The 14,780-nt window shown below is 37.1% G+C and overlaps 1 protein-coding gene across 6 annotated transcripts in view; it reads right to left on the bottom strand.

Annotated features, from left to right (window-relative positions):
- The window catches only part of ZNF451 (zinc finger protein 451), a 145,494-nt gene that overhangs the window by 18,931 nt on the left and 111,783 nt on the right, over window positions 1-14,780 (bottom strand). For all 6 annotated transcript variants that reach the window (XM_082731261.1, XM_082731263.1, XM_082731265.1 and 3 more), the window contains 5 exons: window positions 14,394-14,541; window positions 11,142-12,751; window positions 5,759-5,902; window positions 4,550-4,680; window positions 3,017-3,203 (listed from right to left, as the gene is read on the bottom strand). In XM_082731261.1, the coding sequence (XP_082587387.1) occupies window positions 3,017-3,203; window positions 4,550-4,680; window positions 5,759-5,902; window positions 11,142-12,751; window positions 14,394-14,541 (2,220 nt within the window). The remainder of the gene's footprint in view (window positions 1-3,016; window positions 3,204-4,549; window positions 4,681-5,758; window positions 5,903-11,141; window positions 12,752-14,393; window positions 14,542-14,780) is intronic.

The following is a 14,780-nucleotide window of genomic DNA, read 5'->3' as shown; positions in this document are numbered from 1 at the left end:
TTAAGAAATGTAGTGGCTATAGCACATGAAAAGATGCTCAACATCACTAATCATTAGGAAGTGGAAATGAAAACCACAATGAGATACCACTTCACACCCATCAGGATGGCTATCATCAAAAACAAACAAAACAGGGGCGCCTGGGTGGCTCAGTTGTTAAGTGTCTGCCTTCTGCTCAGGTCATGATCCCAAGATCCTGGGATCAAGCCCTGTGTTGGGCTCCCTGCCTAGTGGGAAGCCTGCTTCTCCCTCTCCCACTCCCCCTGCTTCTGTTCCCTCTCTCGCTATGTCTCTCTCTGTCAAAAAAATAAAATCTTAAAACAACCAACCAAACAAAACCTAGAAAATAACAAGTGTTAGCAAAGTGTTTTTTTACATCTTTGCTGGAACCCTTGTGCACTCTTGGTAAAGTGTACAAGGTAGGGTACATCCCCACACTCTTGGTAGGGATGTAAAATGATACAGTCGCTATGGAAAACAGTATGGAAATTCCTCAAAAAACAAAACAAAACAAACAAAACAAACAGAACTAGCTTATGATCCAGCTATTCCACTTCTGGTTTTATACTCAAAAGATATAAAAGCAGTGTCTCGAAGAAATATTTATACACCTATATTCAAAAATGCATTATTCACAATAGCTAAAAACATGGGTATAATGCCAAGTACCCATCGACAGACAAATGGATAAGCAAAATAGAGTCTATACATATAATGGACTATTATTCAGCCTTTTTAAAAAGGAAGGAAACTCTGACCTTTGCTAGAACATGGATGAATCTTGAGGACATTATGCTAAGTGAAACAGGCCAGCCAGAAAGAGATAAGTGCTGTATGATTTCATCTGTATGAAGTACTTAGTCAAATTTCTATAGAATGGCGTTTTTCCAGGTGTAAAGAAAATGGTAGTGGAGAATTACTGTTTAATGGATATAAAGTTTCAGTTTGCAAGATGAAAAGAGCTCTGAAAATGGTTATGGTGATGGCTGCACAAAATGTAAATATAGGTAACACCACTGAAGTACATACTTCAGAATGGTTAATTAAGATGATAAATCTTATGTTCTGTATATTTTACCACAATAAAAACTACTGGAAAGAAAAACTAAGGAAAAAAAAAGCAGTGGCTTGGAATACTTTTACGGTAGTAATAATAAAAATAGCTACTACTTATTGAGCACCCACAGTACTTTTACATACTGTGCTAGATACCTTATACATATCACTAATTCTTACAACTTTATAGATATAAAAAGTGAGGGTCTGAAAAAGTTGACTAACTTGCCTGAAATCACACAGTGAAGAAGCAGCAAAGATAGCCTTGAACCCAAAGCCCATGCCATTCTTTATGTATTGTACGACCTCTGCATTTCACAAAAATTCAGAATAAGGTACACAGGTGTCCCCCAAAAGCAATAAATTCAAAAGGGCACTGAATATGAATGAATAATTAAAAAAACACCTAGTGCACAGCGGTATTCAGAGGGGAACAATCAGTATGTAACAATAACCTGTATCTTACCTCCAACTCTAATGTACCCATACAGACCTACTTATATGCAGCTCTCATTCCAAATAAAGTTGGTAAGAGAAGCAAATCCATAATAGGCTTCACAGTGACAATTACAAAAGAGATGTTCCCCAAAGCAGCAGCATAGGAGATAGAAAAAATGGTTGGCCTTGGGTGGCAAAGATAAAAATTTAAGTATTTTACAGGATATTAAGTAGATGTTGTTAAGGACTGGGGACAGGATGTCAAAAGAGTAAAAGAAAAAGGGATTAAAAATAAAAAGCAACAACCAAAGATAAGCAAATAGATGACAACAAAAATTACAGAATAGGAAGATAAAATTCAGTACTAAGGCATGATATAAATATGCAAAACAGAGTCAATTTTCCTTTAAAGAGCAGAGTTGGCCTAGTAGATTAATGAGTCCTAATTTTGCAGAAGTAAATTCATCTATTGTAATTCAGTGATGACAGTGAAATTCTTCAGAATGGGTATTCAAACTGTGGCTCCAAAAATGCTCAAAGAAAAAAAAGATAGGAGAGTTGGAAAACTTAGAGCACGTAGTAAAGATGCCAAAAACAGATTTTTATTGATGTCATTCATCAATATCTCCAAATCTCAGCCATGGCTGCAAACCATGAGGATACTTAAAAATTTGTTTTCTTCTACCCACATTTATTTCAGAAATCATGAAAAAAACTCATCTGAATCCCTAGAATTACATCTTTTCTTAAATACTTGTTAATGAAACTGAACATAAGCATATTCTTTCACTGAACAATATCAGAAAGTCAGAGAAGGAAGTGTAAATCCTGGGAATAGGACAGGAGGTACCTACTCCTCCCAAGGAATTAAAGATCTCTCAGGACTTCATTTTTGTTCCTGTCAACCTCTTAAAATCATCTTTTTTTTTTTTTTGCCATATTATTATTTATAGCTTTCTAGTTTCACCTATAAGCAATTAGCTTTCTGAATAAGTGAAGATGAAATCTGGATTCTGAGCTTTGCAAAATTGCACTAATGTATTTCAAATCACAAACATATATTTTATATACACGAATATAGATTTTATCTAATAGGTCAGAAAAGGCTCCAGAGGGGTGCCTGGGTGGCTCAGTGGATTGGGCCTCTGCCTTCTGTTCAGGTCATGATCTCAGGGTCCTGGGAACGAGCCCCACATCAGGCTCTCTGCTCAGCGGGAAGCCTGCTTCCCCCTCTTTCTCTCTGCTTGCCTCTCTGCCTACTTACGATCTCTCTCTCTCTCTGTGTCAAATAAATAAATAAAATCTTAAAAAAAAGAAAGAAAAGAAAGAAAGAAAAGGCTCCAGAAAATTCTAAACCCTAAAAAATAAGAGAAAAGGAAAAAATAAGTAAGAGAGAAATATGAGAGCACGATGCTTTAGTGAGCAGCCAATAAGTTCACTAGTGGACAGCAGTTTATTGGTTTCTCTCAGCAGTGAAGTCTCCTCCTCTTGGGCGGTTTGCACTTTGACTGCAGCTGCGTACCTTTGGTGGTATCAGATATGCTATTTAACAAGGCACACATCATATCTCCCTCTAAATGGTGAGGGTTTAGTATATGTGCTGGCCTCTGGGTCTTCTTAAATTGATTCTCTAGCTCCAGAAAACCTTGATCTCCTGAGAGGATGGTGAAAGGGATTTGCTTGGGTAGTTGTTCATCTAGACGGCCAGCCTAAGGTGGAATAAAATACATGTGTTGACAGAAATCAGTACTTGAGGTTTAAATTAAGTTACATCTATTTCAGAATGAACACATACCTAAAAAGGTATATTTACTTATTTTAAGATTTTATTACTTTTTAAAAATGAATCTGTACACCCAGTGTGGCGCTCAAACTCAACCCTGAGATCAGATCAAGTGTTGCATGTTCCACTGATTAAGCCAGCCAAGCACCCCAACAAAGGTATATTTAGCTTGTGTTCTAGCTCCCACCAAAGTATAAAGATCTCCCTCATAAATAAATGAAATATGCAATGTTTAATCAAATGTAGCCATCAATATCAATGCCAGATATTTTATATGCCACCAAGAAAGTAAAACAAACAAACAAACATAAACCTGGAATGCTATAAGGGCTACACACTTAATCTAAGGGTAAATAAGAAATAAATTTGCCACAGAGAAAGGGTAAGCAAGGTAATTTGCATAACTCAATCTCAGCACTGATAAAGGGAAAAGGAAATGTCTTATGGTTTAAAACGTAAGCAGCAGCTAATAAGTTTGCAGAGGGGACACCTGGCTGCTCAGTCAGTAGAGCATGTGACTTTTGGCCTTGGAGTCATGAGTTAGAGCCCCATGTTGGGTGTAGAGATTACTTAAATAAATAAAAAACTTAAGGGGTGCCTGAATTGCTCAGTTGGTTAAGGGTCCAACTCTTGGTTTCGGCTCAGGTCATGACCTCAGGGTTGTGAGACAGCTCCACAATGGGCTTGAAGCCTGATTAAGATTCTCTTTCCCACCCTTTCCACTTGTCCCTCCCCACTCTCTAAACAAACAAACAAAACAAACTTTTAAAAACATACACAAAAATACCAAAAACCAAATTTGCTGAGTAAATTCATGCTATCAGTGTGACACATAAATCCTTAAGCAGATAATTTAATTTAAAATGGGTCTCAGGTTGGTAGCTTCTCTAGGTAACTGGCAGAGAGTGAAGCAAATGCAAACCACATCTAGGCCAATGGTGATTGTTAAGGTGCCTCCCAATTTCAGAGATGTTAAAATGTGAAAGTATCTTAGCATACATCAAGTATAATGTCATCTCTTGATCATCATTCTATAAATAGTTAAGGGTCTACAATGAGTAGCTGACAGTCTGCTAGGAATTGGGGAAAAACAGTAAATAAGTATAATATGAGTCCTTGCCCTCACTGTCATAGGTAGAACCTGATGTAGAAGGTTTTATGCAAAAATACAGCACCAAAATATACTCTATAGCATCATTATGATCCAAGTAGAAAAGATATTCCAAATGGGTCAAAGGTTCACATTAGATTTTGTATAAAACAATCACTCACATGCATACAGATGGCAAAATCAGCAGCATCTTTTCTTTTACTACAACGAGGATGAAGGAAGAAGCATCCAATCCTATTCAAGTAATTATAGATCTTACAGTTGTGTGGAGGCTTCCAATTGGTGTTTCCTCCTATTATTTTTAGAAAAGGCATATATGATAGTCAAACAAACAAACAAAAAGAACAGAATTCTAGATACAACTGAAAGCTCAATCATAAAAAAACACACATTAGAAAAAAAAACAAACATTAGAGAAAACTTTTTCTAGAGAGTAGATTCTAGATTAGAATGCAGAACTCAATTCGAGTATGGGTTTCACCATTTTGTTGCTTTACAATCTTGGCAAAGTAGGATGACTTCAATCTGCCTATTCATCTGGAAACACATAGGTATATTAGTGAGAATCAAAAGCAGTGTGTGTGAAAAGTCTCTGAGTGGTGTAATTCTATAAAACCATATTAATGGTTTTTTAACAAATATGTCAGGGCTACTCAGTGGATAGAAATTATGGGCAATCAGCAAAGCTAAATTTACTAAAAGACTGTACTGGGTAACTTTATCCAGGTCAGTACATTCCTATCTTAAATTCAGTCCTCTTCTTTATATGTTTTTCCCTATCAAACATGAAGTTTATTGGATGTTCACTATACCAACTTCCTGTAAATCAAAGAAGTCTCTCTCCCTGTTTGGTCAATAGTTTGTAAAGAGATATTTAGATGAATGAACAGTAAGGATGAACTGAAGAGGCAATTATGACATGTTGAAAATCATACTAGTTCTGTAGCCATGAGGCCCAATCAAGTTCAAAGGCTAACTCTACTATTTATTAGTTTTATATTTTGGAAAAAAATAAACTTTTCAGCATACTTCCTTATAGTTTAAAAGGGAGATAAATATAATAATCAGTAAGCATGGATTAATACCAAGCATAGTACCTGGCACATTGCCAGTGTTAAATAAAGGCTTTTTCAATATGTATCTATAGAGTCACAAACTTTAGGTCACCAAAGAGAGTTCACAGTGACCACAGAGAAATGTGAAGAGAAAAATATTTTAGCAGAGTAGCTATAATGCAAAGTGACAATATTCTATCTATGTCTGTATGTTTTAATCAAGGAGGTTCAAGAGCAGTCCTTTAAATGTGAAACATACTCTAAAGGAAAAAAGAGAGAGGGTGTCATCTCAAATGTTTTCTTTATCAACCATACCTTGAAAACCCCAAATAAATGTTCCTTGGTTAAGATGCCCTGGTAGATGACCAAAAAAGTTTGACCAGTTATCAAAGTCTACAAAGACTATATGAGTCATGGTTCGCAGATAATCCAAATCTGGAAGCTCAACGACTTCTTCATCTGAGAAGAGAGAAACATTAACCTGAATTTGTTAAGAATTAACTAAAAACATTTTAATTGCTTAAGTTTAAAAGATATTAGAGAGGGGTGCCTGGGTGCTCAGGGGGTTAAAGCCTCTGCCTTCAGCTCAGGTCATGATCCCAGGGTCCTGGGATCGAGTCTCACATGGGGCTCTCTGCTCAGCAGGGAGCCTGCTTCCCCCTCTCTCTCTGCCTGCCTCTCTGCCTACTTATGATTTCTGTCTGTCAAATAAATAAAATCTTAAAAAAAAAAGATATTAGAGAATATACAAAAATGTTAATCTTGAACATTATTAATTTCTAAACCTTTTAATGAAGTCCAAACTTGTACATGACATGGTATACTGACACCAGATAAAAAGTATTCTGAACATTTCAAAATTTTTATTATTCTTTCTATATATAAATGCCATTGACCCTAAAGCCTACCTTTCTTTCTCTAATTTTTTTAAAAAAAGACATATTTATTCAGTGTCATGATCAGACTATCACATTTAGCAATTAACAGCATGGGTATAAAAAAAATTCTGTATTAAAATCCTTTGTTGGAATGCTTTACCCCTTTCCATAGAACAAAAACTAAAATAACCTGTTATAAAATCAGTCTCAAATACAGTCCTCAAGTTTTTTGCCCATACACATGAGTATTGTCTAGAACATGTCCTCTTGGGATGCTGGGGTGGCTCAGTCGTAAAGTATCTGTCTTGGGTTGCATAGGGCTCCCTGCTCAGCAGGAAGCCTTTTTCTGCCTCTCCCACTCCCCCTGCTTGTGTTACTTCTCTCACTGTGTCTCTATTAAATAAATAAAATCTTTTAAAAATAAAAATAATGTACTGGAGAGGCTCCTGGGTGGCTCAGTCGGTTAAGCATCTCACTTCGGCTCAGGTCACAATCCAAGAGTCCTGGGACAGAGTCCTGCAAGAGGCTCCTTGCTCAGCAGGGAGCCTGCTTTTAACTCTGCCTGCTGCTCCCCCTGCTTGTGCTTGCTCTGTCTCTCTCTCTCTCTGATAACTAAGTAAACAAATAAATAAATAAAATCTTAAAAAAAAAAAAAAAGTATTGGAAGACCTAAAAGACAAAATTTTGAGGGGGGAGGAGTCAAGATGGCGGAGAAGTAGCAGGCCGAGACTACTTCAGCTAGCCGGAGATCAGCTAGATAGCTTATCTAAAGATTGCAAACACCTGCAAAATTTTGAATTAAATAACCAAAAACTTATACCATCCATCAAAATAAAATTTCAAGGTTATCTGAAGAATGTCTCCTCCCCTGCCGCCCCAGCCATATGTTTGTTCTCTTCCCAATCTAGACTGATTTATTAGTAACCTGTTAAATGAAATAACCAACAACCCTGCTACCATAAAGTGCTGCATAAGAAGTCCTGGTAGCATACAGCACTTCCCACCATAAACAGATCTTTTTCTTGGTTCTCTTGCGTTCTTTCCTCTTCCACCATTTTCTAACTCTTGTTCTCCATCCCTTTCACTTCTTTCATACTTCTCTATTTTATAAGGTCTTGAAGTTTCAACTGATTAGCAATGCCAACCTTAATATTTTCAATTATTTTTTTAAATGACTAGGTTTTACTCTGCCTTAACAGAGACTCCCTCAAATATACTACTGTTATTCCCTCCCATTTCTAAGCCACCCATTTTCTTTTATGTTTTCTTAATATTCTTATTAATTGTAGGGGCCCCTGGCTAGCTCAGTTGGGGGAGCATGTGACTCAATCTCAGGGTTATAAATTTGAGCCCCACATTGGGTATAGAAATTACTTAAAAAATTAAAAAAAAAAATTCTTAGTAACTGTAGATTTAGATACTACAATCATTACCAAACAGATCACCATAGTTTCCCAAAAAAGTAACTGGAAAAACAAAAGCACAAGAGAACATAAAAACAGTGTAACTACTGCTTTATTGTCTGAAATAGAGCTGAATGGGTCAGTAGCAGCTCATATAACATTTCTTACATAAAGTATGCCACGACTAAAGATGATACTGAGATCTACACATGCTATAGAGCAAGGCTATATAAACTCAGTAGTTCATAAAAACAGTTAATAAAAAAATTTTAGGGGTGCCTGGGTGGCACAGCTTAAGTATCCGACTGTTGATTTTGGCTAAGGTCGTGATCTCAGGGTCGTGAGATCAAGCCCCAAGTCGGGCTCTGTGCTGAGCATGGAGTTTACTTAACTTTCTCTTTCTCCCTCTCTCTCTGCCCCTCCCACTCATGCGTGCTCTCGTTCTCTAAAATAAATAAATCTTTAAAAATAAAATCTTGGCCAAAATTTTCATGTATCACCATTTTCCCCACTATATATTATATAATTTACAAGGACCTAATATTTGTTTAAAAGAATATACACTTAAAATTATACTTCTAGGGGCGCCTGGGTGGCTCAGTGGGTTAAAGCCTCTGCCTTTGGCTCAGGTCATGATCCCAGAGTCCTGGGATGGAGCCCTGCACTGGGCTCTCTGCTCAGCAGGGAGCCTGCTTCCTTCTCTCTCTCTGCCTGCTTCTCTGCCTACTTGTGATCTCTGTCTGTCAAATAAATACATAAAATCTTTAAAAAAAAATTATACTTCTGGGTGCCTGGGTGGCTCAGTGGGTTAAAGCTTCTGCCTTCAGCTCAGGTCATGATCCCAGGGTTCTGGGATCGAGCCCCGCGTCAGGCCCTCTGCTCTGCAGGGAGCCTGCTTCCTCCCTTCTCTCTCTCTGGCTGCCTCTCTGCCTACTTGTGATCTCTCTCTCTGTGTCAAATAAATAAAATCTTAAAAAACAAAATTATACTTCTAAACAAAATTAAAACATACTCTTTTGGCCTTACTTAGTCTTACCACTTGGTGCAAGAAGTAAAGTCGAGAGTAAGTACAAAGGAATCTATACCCCAATTTTCTCCCTGGTTTCTTGCTACCATTTGTAACTCTTCTTTTTCTTTTTAAAAATATTTTATTTATTTATTTGACAGAGAGAGAGAGAAAGAGACAGCACAAGCAGGGGAAGCAGCAGGCAGAGGGAGAGGGAAGGCAGACTCCTCTGATCAGGGAGCCCTAACCCACTGAGCCACCCAGACACCCCTGTAACTCTACTTCTAATTGCCATTTAACTCTAAGTAATAGTTTTGCTTCCAAGAAAATCCTAAAAAAATATACAAATTCTTAAGTGATCTTTAAGATTTCTCATAGAATAAGGCCAAAATATGAGGATGTGGAGGAAAAGGAATCCTTATACACTATGGGTGGGAATGCAAACTGGTACAGCCACTGTGGAAAACACTATGGAGATTCCCTGAAAAATTAAAAAGTTAAATTAATTAAAGAGTTACCATATAATCCAGTAATTCTACTTCTCGGTAGTTACCCAAAGAATACAAAAATATAAATTCAAAAAGATATACACATCCCTTTGTTAAATGCAGCATTATTTAAATAGCCAAATTATGGACACAACCCAAGTGTCCACTGATAAATGAATGGATAAAGAAGATATGGTATGTATGTGCATTATATGTGTAAGTGTGTGTGTGTGTGTGTGTGTGTGTGTGTGTGTGTAAACAGAATATTACTCTGCCATAAAAAGTAATGAAATCTTGCCACTTTCAACAACGTGGATGGATCTAGAGGGTATAATGCTAGAAAAACAAATACCACAGGATTCAGTCACGTGGAATTTAAGAAATAAAGGAAAAAAAGGACAACAAAAAACCATTTTCTAGGGGTGCCTGGGTGGCTCAGTTGTTAAGCGTCTGCCTCTGGCTCAGGTCATGATCCCAGAGTCCTGGGACTGAGCCCTCATTGGACCTCCTGCTCCACAGGAAACCTGCTTCTCCCTCTCCACTCCCTCTGCTTATGTTCCCTTTCTCACTATTTCTCTCTCTGTCAAATAAATAAATAAAATCTTAAACAAAACAAAAAACCAGATTCTTAAATATAGAGAACTGGTGATTACCAGGGGAATATACACTTAAAATTATACTTCTAAACGAAATTGGTGGATGGGGGGATGGATGAAATAGGTGAAGGGCTTAAGAGTACACTTTACTAGAGTGCTCAGTGGGTTAAGCCTCTCCTTTCGGTTCAGGTCATGATCTCAGGGTCCTGGGATCAAGTCCCACATCGAGCTCCCTACTCAGCAGGGAGCCTGCTTCCCCCCTTTCTCTGCCTGCCTCTCTCCCTACTTGTGATCTCTGCCTGTCAAATAAATAAAATCTTAAAAAAAAAAAAAAAGTACACTTTATCATAGTAAGCACTACTACATAGAATTGGGGAATCATTAATACTGTACACCTGAAACTAATATGTTAACTACAGTGAAATAAACATTTTTTAAAATAAAATAAAAAAAGAATTAGCCAACAACAAATAAATAAAGTCAAAATAGAAACAAAAAGAATTCACTTGATTTATCTTTTTTTTTTTTTAAAGATTTTATTTATTTGACAGAGAGAGACAGAGATCACAAGTATCAGAGAGGCAGAGATAGGGAGGGGGAAGCAGGCTAGCCGCTGAGCAGAGAGCCCAATGTGGGCTCCCAGGACTCTGGGATCATGACCGGAGTTGAAGGCAGACGCTTAACCGACTGAGCCACCCAGGCGCCCCTTGATTTATCTTTTTAATGAACCTAAATCTAAATGATAAAAAGAAACTAAATGTTCAGGATCACTTTCAAATCTTTCAGAAAGACTATCAATTTCCTTCATCTCTCAAAATTCCCATGCATTTTGTGAAAGAAAATGTTATCTTGAACACATTGTTTAAATCTAATAAATACTCGGGGCACCTAGGTGGCTCAGTCAGTTAAGTGTCTGCCTTCGGGCTCAGGTCATGATCCCAGGTTCCTGGGATCAAGCTCTTCATCTGGCTCCCTGCTTGGCGGGAAGCCTGCTTTTCTCCCTCTCCCACTCTCCCTGCTTGTGGTCCTCTCCCACTGTCTCTCTGTCAAATAAATACAATTTTACAAAAAAAAAATTTTTAAAAAGCTAATATATACTCTTTGTCCCCATAAGTTTAGTTGAGTATTTAAATAAGAATTTATTAATGTTTACGAATCACATCCATAAAAAGTGTACACACCACAGTAATTAACTGATCATCCTACCATGTTTCTTACTTCAAAACTGAATCATTATTAGCTTTCACAAAAATGATGGCTACAGTACATGTATGTTTCTCTACCAACATGTGAAATTTGCACAGTCATTAGAGTTATAAAGCCATACCTATAGTCTGACAGCTTAGGTCATTCTCAGCTCCTTTCTCCATGTCTGAGTTTTTTGGATAGCTTACTGTCTGTTTCAGTTTTCTCTCTGTACGTGAGGTACTGGCAGCAAACTTGTACAGGCTTGTTTTCTCAGATCCAAAGTGAGCCACACTGGGTTTCCGTAAAAAGCAATGTTTTCTATGGAAGTGCTGCTGAGCACTCTCAGGATCATGAAATGCTTTAGTGCAGGTGCCACACTTGATCACAAACTGTTGCTCCTCTTCCTCCTCACTGTTTTCTTCTCTGTGCACTTGATGGATATGAGTATTAATATCAGCTACGCTCTGTGCTGTTGCTGAACACAAGCTGCAGCGAAACCACAGTTTACCTTTATCCAACATGGTTTGGAGACATCTACTATAATCCTCCTTTCTGTTCACTTTACAGATGTAACTCTCACGGCAACCACAGGTTAATAAGTTACTGGTCTCTATTACTGGAAAATCATTCTCAGTTTTAATCGAAGTTTCAGCTTTTTCAGGCAGAAACACATAATCTATGCTGTGGTGCTCCTTATAATGACTTAAAAATGCTTCTTCCACATTAAAGATAAGATCACAAAGCCCACAAAAGTACTTAACCTTTATTTCATTGTTATGTTCATCTTGGCAATGGCGGTATAGTGTTTCTACCTTGTGAAAAGTCTTTTTGCAATGGGCACAGCTATATCTATGAAACTGGTGACTTGCTAAAGACATGCAATGCTGTTTTACACATTCTTGGGAATCAAACATATCTTCACAAATTCGGCATTGCCATTTACCCCTTGGAGGACTGTTTGCTGGAGAATGATCAATAATAGTAATAGTTGAAGAAGGATTCTTAGCAGTCACATTACTCACCATTGTTGCAGAAGATGATGGCAAAGTTTCACCTTCTACTTCATCAGTCTCGTAAAAATATCTGTGTCCATTATGAAATTCAGTCACATGTGCCATGATAGTCTCTTTTCTTGTTAACTCCTTTTTGCATGTCCGACACCAGAAAAGAAAGTTATTTAAATGTGCCCCTCCATGAATCCGGCTCATATGTAAACGGATGACCCCTGAATCTTCACACACCTTTCCACAGACCACGCACTTATAACACATTGTGTTTGCTGAGAAAACATGCTTTTCCACTGCATCTTCACTTGGGAATTGTTGATGACATTCACAAAACCAAGTTTTTACAACTGACTTTTCTTTCTGAACACAAACCATACCTTCATGGCTTCTACCTTCTAAATTCATCTTCTTTTTTGGAACAGTGGTACAATCTTGTGAACTTGATTCTTGAATAGACATAGTTCTTTTAAGTGATGAAAATTTTGAATGATCTAGCAATAGATGCAAGTCAGAAGAAGGTTTGTTCCCTTCACTGCTGTGGCAATAAAGTAAGACTGATTCTTCCATTGAGGTAATTACTCGGACTTTGTGCCCTGAATTCTGCTTGTGATTTTGGGTACTGGTTTCATCCATAAAGACTTGGTTGCAATTTGGACAGTAACCTCGTAATAGGAATTTTTCTGCAACTTGGGCAATGCTCTTCTCAGCTACAGCTACAGGACCAGCATTTCGACAACGAACTCTAAATCGGATAAAAAACCCAAAAACACACTCTTTTGTAAGCACTTCTAAATACAGTAACTCTGCTTTTTACAGGAATTATAAACAATGTATACATAAAATACCAGAAGATATTTTTCAATAAAAATGCAGATAATAGGGGCGCCTGGGTGGCTCAGTGGGTTAAAGCCTCTGCCTTAGGCTCAGGTCATGATGCCAGGGGCCTGGGATTGAGCCCTGAGGCTCTCTGCTCAGCGGGGAGCCTGCTTCCTCTTCTCTCTCTCTCTCTGCCTACCTCTTTGCCTACTTGTGATCTGTCTGTCAAATAAATAAATAAAATCTTTAAAAAAAAAAAAAAGAAGGTTTGTCTTTAAAAAAAAAATGCAGATAATAGAATAATTTCATCTCAAAATACTTGAGTATTACCTGTATTTTGTCTGTTTCTAATCCACATACAGAATAGTAAAACTAAAATAAAAAGATTTTAAAAATTCACACAAATATTTGGAAAATGAATCTCTGACTCGTTAGACGTTAAGCAACAAATTTCTAATAAACCTATGGGTCAAAGAAGAAATTAAAAGGTAAAAATTTTTTTAATGAATGAAAATGAAAACAACTTATCAAAATCTGAGGGTAAAGCAATGCTTAGAGGCAAATTTATAACTTTAAATGTTTATATAGAAAAAGAAAGGGGCGCCTGGATGGCTCAGTGGGTTAAGCCTCTGCCTTCAACTTGGGTTGTGATCTCAGAGTTCTGGGATCGAGTCCTGCATCAGGCTCTCTGCTTGGCAGGGAGCCTGCTTCCTCCTCTCTCTCTCTGCCTGTCTCTCTGCCTACTTGTGATCTCTGTATGTCAAGGGAATTAAAAAAATCTTTTTTAAAAAATGGTGTAACAGAAAAAACAGAGACCTAAAAGACATAGCACCTAAACAGAAAATATGTACAGATTTTGTTTGGATCATGATTCCAACAAATCAAATGTAAAATGTAAAACTTCATGAGATAATAAGGGCAATTTGATAACTGACTAGTTTTTGATGCTATTAAAAATACCAGTTTTTTAAGGTGTGGTAAATGTATTATAGGATTAAAAAAAAAAAAAAAGAGTCCCTACCATTTATAGTTACATATTGAAGTATTAACAGATATAATGACATGATTTACTTTGAAATAATAATTTGCAGGGGGGTGACAATATAAAGGAAAAACAACTGTCATGTGTTGATTATTACTAAAGCTAGTTTTGAAAGGTACACTGAGGATTATACATTGCTTGATAATTTCCATTGTAAAGCCAATGATTATTTGGTAAATTTGGCCTTTCAAAGAAACTTAATCTTTCATATGTATATGATACCTTCCATTCTGGCTGACTTAAAGCCAAAGTTCTATTTTAACCCACTCCTCCCCTAGTATACATACTACTCACACAGCACACAGAAAAGAAAACACATAGAACCATTAATTCTTTTACATTCACAGCAATATCAGCATATCCACTTTTTCCCACACCTTTAATTTCTCTCATTATGCTAAACTTGACTAATTTCCAGACTAATGTACATTCTTGTTTTTAAAAAAGCAAAGAAACATGGAATAGAAAAATACCTGTTGAATCTTCCCTCTGGTAAAGATTATTGCCAGACTAAATCTATACAAACCTGAAATGGGCAGTGAGCTCCATGTGGGAACGTAGTGTCTGGTGGCAGGCCACACACTTAACTTGAAATGGGACATCTTTGCACAGAGAGATCAGAAGTTTCTTTGCAAAAGATGGAAATAATATTGGATGTGCTATTCCCTGGTTATCTGAAAGACAAAATAAACTATAACTTGCAAAGATTTTAGTAGACAGCAACCCAACCTTCCTCCCCTCTGCTTTTCTCAATATTGGCTGGCATTAGTAAAAGATTGTTATTTATATGATAAAAATCCAAGGGAAGCAATTTTCTAGCCATAAGTACAAAAGATGCTGAACTCATACTCAAAATCTGAGTCTTAAATGCAGAGTAACACCCAACTTCCCAGATATTATGGATATATAAAAA

Source organism: Mustela nivalis, assembly GCF_964662115.1.
Source record: "Mustela nivalis genome assembly, chromosome: 5".
Classification (NCBI taxonomy): Eukaryota; Metazoa; Chordata; class Mammalia; order Carnivora; family Mustelidae; genus Mustela; species Mustela nivalis.
The sequence above is the reverse complement of the archived record's forward strand: the minus strand, read 5'-3'. Positions and strand labels throughout refer to the sequence as shown.